This window comes from Carassius carassius, chromosome 8 (assembly GCF_963082965.1).
Source record: "Carassius carassius chromosome 8, fCarCar2.1, whole genome shotgun sequence".
Taxonomy (NCBI): Eukaryota; Metazoa; Chordata; class Actinopteri; order Cypriniformes; family Cyprinidae; genus Carassius; species Carassius carassius.
In genome coordinates this window covers 25,539,437-25,552,454 of record NC_081762.1, presented here as the reverse complement: position 1 = coordinate 25,552,454, position 13,018 = coordinate 25,539,437, and the positions used below count along the sequence as shown (strand labels likewise).

The 13,018-nt window shown below is 37.7% G+C and overlaps 2 protein-coding genes across 4 annotated transcripts in view; both read left to right on the top strand.

Moving 5' to 3' along the window:
* Positions 1-13,018, top strand: part of septin7a (septin 7a) — a 318,106-nt gene that overhangs the window by 63,629 nt on the left and 241,459 nt on the right. The window contains exon 1 of one of the 2 annotated variants that reach the window (XM_059556788.1): positions 6,214-6,219. The exons of the other annotated variant lie outside the window; for it this stretch is intronic. The gene's annotated coding sequence lies outside the window, so the exon portion shown is untranslated. Of the gene's footprint in view, positions 1-6,213; positions 6,220-13,018 lie in introns of those variants that run through there. 2 annotated transcript variants of the gene reach the window in all.
* Positions 1-13,018, top strand: part of ctdp1 (CTD (carboxy-terminal domain, RNA polymerase II, polypeptide A) phosphatase, subunit 1) — a 125,246-nt gene that overhangs the window by 42,770 nt on the left and 69,458 nt on the right. For both annotated transcript variants that reach the window (XM_059556779.1, XM_059556778.1), the window contains exon 11: positions 9,673-9,829. In XM_059556779.1, the coding sequence (XP_059412762.1) occupies positions 9,673-9,829 (157 nt within the window). The remainder of the gene's footprint in view (positions 1-9,672; positions 9,830-13,018) is intronic.

The window sequence follows — 13,018 nt, the reverse complement described above, 5'->3', positions numbered from 1 at the left end:
ACATTAGGATATAGCTTATATTTCATTAGTAGCATAATTTATTTAATTGATGTAAAAAATAAAATTAATTGTAAAATTAACAAGGCATTTTTTGCCCACAGGACTGCCGCATACTGGATGCTTTTCCCTTTTGACACCATTCTTTGTAAACCCTAGAAATGGTTGTGCGTGAAAATCCCAGTAACTGAGCAGATTGTGAAATACTCAGACTGGCCCGTCTGACACCAACAACCATGTCACGCTCAAAATTCCTTAAATCACCTTTCTTTCCCATTGTGACATTCAGTTTGGAGTTCAGGAGATTGTCTTGACCAGGACCACACACCTAAATGCATTGAAGCAACTGCCATGTGATTGGTTGATTAGATAATTGCATTAATGAGGAATTGAACAGGTGTTCCTAATAATCCTTTTGTTCTTTTGAGAAAAAACAGCAGCACAACTACTTCAACACTAATAATAATAAGAAACATTTATTGAGCACCATATCATCATATTAGAATAATTTCCGAAGGGTCATGTGGCATTGAAGAAATATATTTTAAAAGAGAAAAACGTTGTTTCACTGTGTTTGTGTTTTTACTCTATTTTGATGAAATAAATGATGTGCCTTGATGAGCCAATGAGACTTCTTTTAAAAACATTGTCTTACTGACCTCTAACTTTTATGCAATACATATACAAGGTTAAAAGAGCTGAAAAGAATTTTCCCCCAAATGTCAAAGAAAACCAAATGAAAAACACTCATATGCATGATATATATTATTAAATTTTTTATTATTTTTTTAATGCCATTTTCATATGAATAATGCAGATCTTATGTCAGGGCTTCCTTCCTGTTATTTGACTGTTACAGTAGACAAGTAACTTCAATTTATCTGTTTTTATGAAAGTTATTCGGCGTGGTTTGAGGCAACAGCAGAAAACCTCATTTTTTAGGTGACCGAAACAAATCCACTGAAGGTCCAGCAATGAGCTTATTAGCATAGTAATGATTCCAGTGTGCTGTTTATAATCTGTCTTCAAAGCTGTTTACTCTCTATTGTTTACCACTCATATTCTCTTTTCCACGCTGTTTCATAACCTGCAGGTCAGTTGTGACACTTGAATGAGTGGCGTGCTGTAAAGTAGCTAAACTGCATATTTTCATTATAAACAGAAAAAGCTGCCTTCGTTCACAAACTAAAAGGCACCTATATACTTAAGTGAAATTGAAGAATGAACAAAATTAGGCCAAAAATGAATTCATTTGGAGTTTGTTTCTGTAGTTCGAAATAAACATTTAAGATCTCGGTTTCTGTTTTGATTACTTTTTTTGACGTGGAATCTTCTCCTGGTTTATTTCTTTTATAATTTATATAAGTGTCGACACAATCATTTTCTGTGTAACTTTAGCGTAGAAATTGTCTACCTAAAATGCTGAATTTTATTTTTGGTTAACTCAATTTTGGCTGATATACATTTCCTTTTGTTAAGAAACAACACTAAGTCTCTCCTGTTTAGTTATTATAAACAAATTATTTTTGTTTTAGTTACTTTTGAGCATGAACTAAATTAACAATAATAAAGTTATTTTTATAAAGAGAGTACATTTAAAGCTTTGAAAATAAATGATCTAAAGCAAAAGATTTTTGAAAATGTGAAAAACATTTAGAGCTTATAGTATTTAACTTTTCAAAAGTTACTTTTTGGTAGTTAAAAAAGGTGCGCACATTCAAAACATATTGCGTTCGCTCCTTTACTGGCTGTGCTGACTTAAATCTAGCGGTTCTGTTGTGTTTGTGTAGCAAGTTCAGTGACACAGGTAGTGATGATTCTCTCCGGCCAATCAGTGATCACCAGAGGTTACACTTCATGTTTTGCTAACGGTACAGTTCACTTGGAAAAACAAACTGAGATGATACTTAAAAAAGTACCAGGTACTGTACCCAGTGGAAAATCCCCTTAAAGTGAACTGTACGGAGCCGTACCATACCATGCAGTGGAAAAGCATCATAACATTACACTGTTACAAGGGTATTTAAAAAAAAAAAAAAAAAAAAATATATATATATATATATATAATTATTATTATTATTATTTTTTACTTCTAAATGAAGAATGAAAAGAACTTTGTATGAGTATAAATGCGCCTTAAAATTGGGAGACCTAGTTTTGTTTCGACGTACCAAGCAGGTCACAACTTTTTTTTTTTTTTTTTTTTTTTTAATAACCAGTGCATTGGACACCATAGTGCCAGTCCTGCTCTCGCATATCTACCTGTGATTTTGAAACAAAGCTGGAGGAATTGATTGGCTGGTTCAGGTGCAGCTTATAGTTGGATCTCATCTCTGCAGTTAGAACACCAGGAGAAATATTGGGCATCCTATCCTGACTCTCGTTCTCAGTTAACCGCCCTCAGCTGGATCTCAGACTACTTCCATTTGTCCTTATCCTTGCACTTGCTGTCCATGTAGGGGGCCACAAATTTAATAAAGCAATCTTCTGTCCTTGAGGAACAATTTACAAGAGTTCACAACTAAATTTGATATTTAAACCACAGCTCTTCCCGACTGACTCTCCAGACAGATACTCTTGGGTTGTCTGCAAGCTGAACTAATATAAGGTAATGAGTGTTCAGCCCTGCGCGGCCCGTCTGCAGCAGGCCTGATGTGTTGAATGAATAGCTGGACTGCATAGAGCCCTGTTACAACGTGTCACATGTAGGCTGGTAGTGAGTGCTCTTGCACTGCTGATGAGAGGATGTACTGGTCTCCAGGCAACAGGGCTTGTTGAATAGTTCAAGAACGGAAATGAGAGGACATAAGTGTAAATACAATATTACCCATGTTCCTCTTTTGTGGCTAGGTAGCATAAGAGTAAATAACTGTGTGAGCCACCAAAACATGTTTCTAGGGGAATGGGTAGATGAACATCTAAAAACTTTGCTAATTTGAGAGCTTCCATGTTTATGAAAAACATGGAAATATCAGTTTTCTGCTTTTCCTCCACCCAAAATCAGTGCAGAAATATATAAAATGTAACCGATTTCAAATGTGCCTGAACATATGACATAAATGAGGTGATGAACTATCAACGTATTGCTTTCCAATTAAAGGTGCTGTATGTAATTTATTGACCGTACAAATGTATAAAAATTCCTTAATATGTCTGCAGATATTCAGGAAACTTTTTGTTCACATACATTTTTCTCAGAAAAACAGTGCTACAGCCAATTATTCTCTGTCGGAATGTCTGCTTTTGTTTTGGTCTGTGTGACTCCGCCCACTGCCAGTTTACCCAATAGTATTTTCACACCCCGGGTTGCCAGTTGGTGGAGAAACCAGCGTATTGCTTCTATGGACGCCAGTAAATGAACTGGATCACAAATTGCAGATTTGACCTAAAAATACCTCAACATCCATCTAAAAACTTCTATGATGAGGAATATTAAAGCACAGAAAAATCAACTCAACTTACAAAAAAAGGCTCCACAATCCATTGTCAGTTGTGTTCTTGTTGCATGTCCTCAATCTGGCAACCCACGCGAGTTTCATGTAGGGGTTGACCGATATTGGTTTTTTTGACAGCAGATGCCGATATCTTGGAAAGCTGGGGTGCCGATATAAAGCCAATACAATTTTTTTTTAATTCATATTTAAGAATCAATAGGGCACTCAGTATTCTTGGAAATTTGTGTGCATTGTGAATCATATTTTTCAAATAAAGCAGGGGTAACCGTAATTTTACATACAGCACATAGAGAAAATGACTTGAAAATGATAATGGGCAAATGCACAAAGCACAGCATAATTTGAATTCATGAGTTTAAAGCATTCAATTAACATGGACCGACCATCACACAGAGAACACATGATCATGCAGGATAAAAATGTACACTTCACAAGATCTCACAGCTGGATTCGCCTAAGTTTGCAAGGTTTGTGAAATTAAATATTCATTAGTCATTCAAATATTTGTTTAAATGATATACAGGTGCTGGTCATAGAATTAGAACATGATCAAAAAGTTGATTTATTTCACTAATTCCATTCAAAAAGTGAAGCTTCTATAATATATTCATTCATTACACACAGAAATATTTCAAATGTTTACTTTTCATTTTGACTGTGGAAACTTTACACTGGACCTCAAGCAACGTGAATTGCGTGCCTCTCCTCTCTTCCTCCAGACTCCGGGACCCTGATTTCCAAAGGAAATGCCAAATTTACTTTCATCAGAGAACATAACTTTGGACCAGTCCGAGGCGCTTCTGATGCTGTCTGTTGTTCAAGAGGGACTTGACACAAGGAATGCGACAGCTGAAACCCATGTCTTGCATGCGTCTGTGCGTAGTGGTTCTTGAAGCACTGACTCCAGCTGCAGTCCACTCTTTATGAATCTCCCCCACATTTTTGAATGGGTTTTGTTTCACAATCCTCTCCAGGGTGTGGTTATCCCTATTGCTTTTACACTTTTTTTTTTTTCTACCACATCTTTTCCTTCCCTCCGCCTCTCTATTAATGTGCTTGGACACAGAGATCTGTGAACAGCCAGCCTCTTTTGCAATGACCTTTTGTGTCTTGCCCTCCTTGTGCAAGATGTCATTGGTTGTCTTTTGGACAACTGTCAAGTCAGCAGCCTTCCCCATGATTGTGTAGCCTTCAGAACTAGACTGAGAGACCATTTAAAGGCCTTTGCAGGTGTTTTGAGTTAATTAGCTGATTAGAGTGTGGCACCAGGTGTCTTCAATGTTGAACCTTTTCACAATATTCTAATTTTGAGATACTGAATTTGAGATTTTCTTTAGTTGTCAGTTATAATCATAAAAATTTAAAGAAACAAACATTTGAAATATATAAGTCTGTGTGTAATGAATGAATATAATGTACAAGTTTAACTTTTTAAATGAAATTAGTGAAATCAACTATTTGATGATATTCTAATTATATGACCAGCACCTGTAAATGCTTATTTGCTTAATGCTGGTGGCAAACGAGAAAGTATTATGTTTGCTTTTTTAATTAATAATATATATAAAATCAATCGTTATTATATTTTTTGTATATTTCAATTCCTTTGTTTAACTGTTCTATCAGATTATTAGAAAGACTTCTATCCATATTAGACAGAACTTTTAACAATTACAGTAAACAAGAGAGAGAATATGAGCACTGTGAGCTCAGGCGCTGCCGTTTTTAGCGTCGTCAAAATAAGAGTCCTGCCTTGAAGACATCGGCTGATCAGAAAAACATATCTGCCAATATTTTAAAATATCGGCCGATATATCGGTCGACCACTAGTTTCATGTCTAAGGAGGAGGGGTGGGAGACACTACTCTCTCCAGTGTTTTTTGGACTGTAGTAACCTTTACACCCACTAGCTGTCAGTATTACATCCTGCACCTTTAAAAACACAGCAACGGGACATTATCGGATTCAGTATGAATTCTGACTGTGGTTGACAGAGCGTTTAATAACTGACATTTGTGACATGACCCTGATCCAAGATCAAGGGGAATGATTTAACGAGATAAAAAAAAAAAACACAGGGTGGATCTTTATCATTATAGGGTGGTTGTGTACACACACTGCCAACACACATTTCAGTTCAAACTACTTAACTTAAAAGTGCATGACACATCCGATGACCCCTTTAAGAAACTAAATTTTCTCTTGATCATTTAAACCAGAATGGAAATATCCACAATGCTGAAAACTGGAGTTGAGGCTTGAAATTGTGAAGTTGCTCTTGTTTAGTTTCTCAATGATGTTATGACTTTTGAAATTCTGTTTGTCTTGGAAATCTGACAGTAAATGGTTAAAGACTCATCACACCTGGATTTTCTGAAGTTGCTCTTTCCAGCAGAGCTCCCAGAATCCTCAGCTGTCTAGTGCCAGACTTATTCGTCTGCCTCGAAGCCTCTTTTAATTTATTTTAAATCTCACGTCAGGTTCTTTCGCAGTGATTTTTTTAATGTGACACAACACGTTTACGTCACCCACAAAGCAGAAGGAGACACAAGCGCTGCGCCCGAAATCGCATACTGCAAGGAGTCAGCAGTGTTTTGATTTGCGGGCATGTGCAAACGTAAAGAGAACGTCATAGCGTGTGTCCATTGCAAGATAGAGATGGCATACCACAACTAGGGCACTGTGATTTCCGCGATGCAGAAAACGCGGAGGGAATCGCAGAATCCAGTCATAAAAACGGATTTTACAGTTTAACGCAGAATGGCACGGAATTTGCCAAATTTTTAATGAATTAATCAAAAATAGGTCATTGCACTTACATCAAATCACGACATGGACTAATATCTGTAAATATTAAGCCAGAACCGTCTATTTAAATATAAATCCTGCATGTTCTGCGTGTCTCTGTTAATGAATGGAGCAGAAGCGGGACTTCCTTTATTAACACACACTGAAGAGCGCGTGACGCTCTGGTGATTTCAGCGTCTGCTGTCTCACTTAATAAGGACGTGAACACGTGAACAACATCTCCAGAACTGCTCTGACAGTCACTTCATGAGCATTTGACCGTTTGATTTGAGTAAAACTAGCGTCACATCACATACACAGAACTGTAAAGGTACGTCAACCCGTCAAAATAAAAGTCCGGTGTCCTGACATTTTATCCTACCCGTTAGATTTTCAATATCGCGTCAGTATAATTAAGCAAAAACACATTTTATCCGATTACTCGATTAATCGATGGAATTTTTGGTAGAATACTCGATTACTAAAATATTCGATAGCTACAGCCCTAGTGCCAGTCACGTGCTCTCTCATATCAGCAGGAAGAGATGGTTCGTTAAGCTCCAGCTTCCCTCGGTTTCTCCTTTATGATTTCAAAGTTTGTTTGCTTTACAGACCAGTTTACACCTTTCACTCCTAACATTTTGGATTCAGTTTCTACAGAAACCATTGCAGTTAGTTAAACATTTGACTGGATATTTCAAAGCAAAGATATTCTGCTTTTTTTTCTTTCTGTCTTGCTGTTTCCTACAACCGCAGACAGTGTTTTGTCAGTGTAATGACAGTAGGTTGGCTAGTGATGATTTTCTGATGAGTTTAACCTGACATGTTGACCTTTCCAAGAAGACACTTCTGCAGAGTGTTGCGAGTCAGCATTTGGCATCGAAGTCTTCTGTTACTCTTAGTATAAAATGAAACAATATGAGAGATTGTGTGAATTGATGTTTAACAAAGTTTAAACTTGCTCTGACCTCACCTTTAACAAACTTTGTTCTTAACCTTAGTGCTGAACATTTGTCGATTTTCTTTTCAAAGATGTTTAAGATAATGACTATCTTTGCATTTGCATCCATTTTACCCCAGGTGTCAACTGAGAGTTTACACATGATGTTATGGAGAATTATTTTTATTTTTATTTATTACGTCTTTAAATAGGATTTGTCTCAAAAATACTTTTATTTATATATATATATATATATATATTTATTTAGGTCAAAACAGACCCAGATAAAAAAAAATAATGCTGCCTTTGCATTAAACATGCTTGTTCAATACTTTTTTGAAACCGAAAGACTCGCATGTAGTGAGGTTAATTGGTTTAGACACTGACTGCACTGACCATCTATCTCCCTGTGCTGAATTATCATAATGATCATGCTGTGGCTCCTCTGACAGAAGTGGAGATGTGATTGAATGTTTGCTGTCTTCTGTGGACAGGCTTGGGCTGTGTGTTTGTGTGTGTGTTTGATTTGCTCTCGATTGGTTTTTTAGGTATTGCTCAGACCGGGGGAGCCCCTGTCCTGCTTTGGTGTTCTGTCAGAGCAAACTCAGCCAGTTTTGCTTGATAAACATATTTCAGCCGGTCAAAGTCAAAGTCACCTTTATTTATATAGCGCTTTAAACAAAATACATTGCGTCAAAGCAACTGAACAACATTCATTAGGAAAACAGTGTCAATAATGCAAAAATGATAGTTAAAGGCAGTTCATCATTGGATTCAGTTATGTCATCTCTGTTCAGTTAAATAGTTTCTGTGCATTTATTTGCAATCAAGTCAACGATATCGCTGTAGATGAAGTGTCCCCAACTAAGCAAGCCAGAGGCGACAGCGGCAAGGAACCGAAACTCCATCGGTGACAGAATGGAGAAAAAAACCTTGGGAGAAACCAGGCTCCGTTGGGGGGCCAGTTCTCCTCTGACCAGACGAAACCAGTAGTTCAATTCCAGGCTGCAGCAAAGTCAGATTGTGCAGAAGAATCATCTGTTTCCTGTGGTCTTGTCCTGGTGCTCCTTTGAGACAAGGTCTTTACAGGGGATCTGTATCTGGGGCTCTAGTTGTCCTGGTTTCTGCTGTCTTTAATCGATGTAGAGGTCCTTTCTAGGTGCTGATCCAGCATCTGGTCTGGATACGTACTGGATCCGGGTGACTGCAGTGACCCTCTGATCTGGACACAGACTGGATCTGGTGGCCACGGTGACCTCGGAACAAGAGAGAAATAGACAAATATTAGCGTAGATGCCATTCTTCTAATGATGTAGCAAGTACATAGGGTGTTATGGGAAGTGTTTCTGGTTCCGGTTTACCTAATTAATGCAGCCTAAAAATCCTTTTACGGATTTGGATAATAAAAGCATATTAGTATGTTATGTGTATGCCAGGTTAAAGAGATAGGTCTTTAATCTAGATTTAAACTGCAAGAGTGTGTCTGCCTCCCGAACAATGTTAGGTAGGTTATTCCAGAGTTTAGGCGCCAAATAGGAAAAGGATCTGCCGCCCGCAGTTGATTTTGATATTCTAGGTATTATCAAATTGCCTGAGTTTTGAGAACGTAGCGGACGTAGAGGATTAAAATGTAAAAGGAGCTCATTCAAATACTGAGGTGCTAAACCATTCAGGGCTTTATAGGTAGTAAGCAATATTTTAAAATCTATACGATGCTTGATAGGGAGCCAGTGCAGTGTTGACAGGACCGGGCTAATATGGTCATACTTCCTGGTTCTAGTAAGAACTCTTGCTGCTGCATTTTGGACTAGCTGTAGTTTGTTTACTAAGCGTGCAGAACAACCACCCAATAAAGCATTACAATAATCTAACCTTGAGGTCATAAATGCATGTATTAACATTTCTGCATTTGACATTGAGAGCATAGGCCGTAATTTAGATATATTTTTGAGATGGAAAAATGCAGTTTTACAAATGCTAGAAACGTGGCTTTCTAAGGAAAGATTGCGATCAAATAGCACACCTAGGTTCCTAACTGATGACGAAGAATTGACAGAGCAACCATCAAGTCTTAGACAGTGTTCTAGGTTATTACAAGCGGAGTTTTTAGGTCCTAAAATTAACACCTCTGTTTTTTTCAGAATTTAGCAGTAAGAAATTACTCGTCATCCAGTTTTTTATATCGACTATACAATCCATTAGTTTTTCAAATTGGTGTGTTTCACCGGGCTGCGAAGAAATATAGAGCTGAGTATCATCAGCATAACAGTGAAAGCTAACACCATGTTTCCTGATGATATCTCCCAAGGGTAACATATAAAGTGTGAAGAGTAGCGGCCCTAGTACTGAGCCTTGAGGTACTCCATGCTGCACTTGTGATCGATAGGATACATCTTCATTCACTGCTACGAACTGATTGCCGGTGACCGATTAGATCAGCTGCTGATCTGGAGTGTGCATGTAGACCGATTGATTGTTTCTGTGTTTGTTCAGGTCAGCTCAGGGGTCTCAGCAGATGGATCAGGCTGCAGGATCGAGCCCCAATGATGAGCAGCCAGGACCTTCCCGCAGGAAACGACAGCCCAGCATGTCTGAAACCATGCCGCTCTACACACTCTGCAAAGAAGACCTGGACAGCATGGACAAAGAGGTTAAACACACACACTTAGTTAAATGAGGACATTGCATAGACTTCAGATGTTTATATACGTTAGTTTTACTAGTTATAAAAAGTATGAAGTCAGAAGTAAGTCCCACATTTTCTACTTCTTGTGGTTCTCTGCTAATTGACTTTCCTCTTCCATTGGAAGAGAGGGGCGGGGTCAGCAGAGCTCATTAGCATTTCAAAAGCCATGCACCGAAACGGGTCGCTGTGTACAGAGCTGTTTTGACAAGGTAAAAATGACGTTGTTCTGAACTACCATTGAGAAATTTTTAACTAAAATATGTTGCAGACATTTCATCGAGACCTTAGAGAATCATACCAACTTTTGGAAAATGGGCATCTGATGTCCCCTTTAAAGTCAGATTTAGGTGGTCCTATTTTAATTTTTTTTACTTTGGGTGTTGACATTTGTGTTGATAGTTCATGTTCTGAATTGTTTACCATGGCGTTACATATTTCATTCATGACTGAGTCACCTTTACACTCCTCCCCCCACACAAAGCTTTTAAGATTCACAAAAGCTAATTAAAAATCCTGAACAAATATCCTGAAGTCATTCCCTGACGATGAGCCAATGTTAATCACCCTCTGAGATCAGGACCAGTTGAATATTAATGCAGAGACTGTTTGAAGAGGACATGTAAGAAGCAAATTAATGTGATCATAGCAAAGTGCAAATTAAATTGCTGAAAATTAAAATGAAGTCCCTGCCTGATAAAGATGTATTTACCAAACAGGAAGTTGGTGGAATTAAAGATATTAGGAATTGAGCACTAGCTTCACTATTTAGTGCTTTGCTGTTTATTCACCCTCATGTTGTTCCAAACATGTGTGAGTTTCTTCCTTCTGTGGAATGTAATAGAAGACATTTAAAGGGATACTACACCCCCCCCCCCCAAATATTTGGTCATTAATAACTCACCCTCATGTCGTTCCAAATCTGCAAGACCTTTGTTCATCTGCAAAACATAGATTAAAGGATTAGTTCACCCAAATATTAAAATGATGTCATTGACTTTATTCAGCATTGTTATTTCTTATTTAGGAAAATGTTCTCACCGTCACAACCCTAATTTCACATGGACTATTGTAATGATGTCCTTACTACCTTTCTAAGCCTTGAACATGGCAGTTGCATCACTGTTCATGCAGGGTCAGAAAGCTGTAGGATTTCATTAAAATATCTTAGGAATAGGAATGAATGGGTTTTTGGAATGAATGGGTCTTGGGTTTGGAACGACCTAAAAAGTGAGTTATTGATGAAAGATTTTTTTTGGGGGGGTGAACGAACCCTTTATTAATGTTGGTAACCAAACAGTTGCTGGTCCCCATTGACTTCCACAGTTTGGAAGAAATATGGAAGTCAGTGGCTACTGTCAACCCTTTGAATACCAACAATCTTATTTTGAGTTCAGCAGAAGAAAGAGATTCATGCAGGTCTGGAACAACAGGGTGAGTAAATGATCACAAAATGACGATCATTTAATTTTTGGATGAATTATTGCTTTTAAAGTGAGAAGTCATGAAGAGAAGCGTTTTCACATGAAGAACGGTAATGGGTGTACTGGGCACTATCTTTCTGTTGGCGTGTTGGGACAGTGTTATTACTGTGTGATATGAGTCTTTGCACTTACACTGCTTTGATTATTTATGAGCATATTTCCATGCAGCCTTCCTCTTCTGACCTTGCTCTTCATTTGAGGTCATCATCATGCTGACTGGTTTTGCTTTATTAATGGTTTTATCTTATCTTTAAATAAACTTGGTCATGGGGTAGGGCTGGGCGATATATTGAAAAAAAATATCTCGACATTGTCAAATTTTTGTCAAAATTTTTATGATATTCGATATATATATATCTCGATTAGGGCTAGTCGTGGGTGTGTGATTAAAAAAGGTGTGCTTGAAATTAACCCTGCATGGATTATTTCATCTATCCCAGCTTTAAAAGAACATTAAATGAAACATCCGTCAGCTACACTTTAATAGCTCAAAGTGCTGCATCAGGTTGTATATGGAACAACTTTTCTTGTCTTTTTTCCACTTTTTCTCTGAAGTGTGAAAGAGAAAGATGTGCCTCATGGCTCCCTCTTAAAATCACTAACCTAGAAACACCGCTTCAGAGCTTCTTTGACTTCTTTCTCGTTTGTCAGCCTGTCTCAGTTCTCCGCTTAGCAGCTATAACATCTCAGCAGTCCATCTCAGAAATCCTGTCCCTGCTGATGGTGTTCATAACAACCGTGTTGTGCTTCCCAGGTCAGATAGCTTTAATTTTTTTCTGTTCACCTTCATGCTCACACATATGGATGAAACTGAGTCACGTCTAACCAGTGGCTTCAACACAGCGGCACTCATAGGCACATTTTCAAATATATGCTTTGATATTGCCTCTTGCACAGTTGTAAATGTTTCCGCTTACCTTTTGTGCAAACATCTGGACTTTTAATTGTACTTTTGGTAGAAAATTATGTAATTGTACTTATTTTTAAAGACTTATTTAAATGAATATTGTTCCTTGTTAGGGTAAAGTTTGGCAAACTACTACTTTTCAGTACTGCATCTTGCTGGTTCAGCTGATATTTTCTCCACCCTCTGCTTGTCACTTCGGAGAGTCGTGCCAGGGTGAACACAGAGTATAAACACCTCTCAGGGCTCATACAGTCTGCTGTGCTGCATGCCACAACCAATATGTCAGGCATAAACAATGTTTGACTCAAGAGCTCAACAGCATGCCAAGATAATGTTCATTTATTTTAGAAAAGGAAATTAAGCTTTTATACTGCACGCTATAATGATTTCTGAAGGATCATGTGACACCGAAGACTGGAGTAATGATGCTGAAAATTCAGCTTTGATCGAAGGATATTCAAATATTTCACAATTTCACAAATATTCAATATTTCACAATATTATTGTATTTACTGATTATTTGATCAAATAAAAAAACCCACTGTGAGAAATAAAATATTGATTTCAGAAACATTAAATCTTCCAGACTTTAGAAGAATGGTGTGTAATATATTTCTCAGTCATGCACGGTGGCTTTACACAAAAATAATGCATGCCGTTAACTTAAAAGGTCATGTTTTATGGTGAAGTGAGATTTGTATGTTTACAAGAGGTATCCGTGGTGACAGACATGGCATCTAATATCAAAATGATTGGGAACATCAA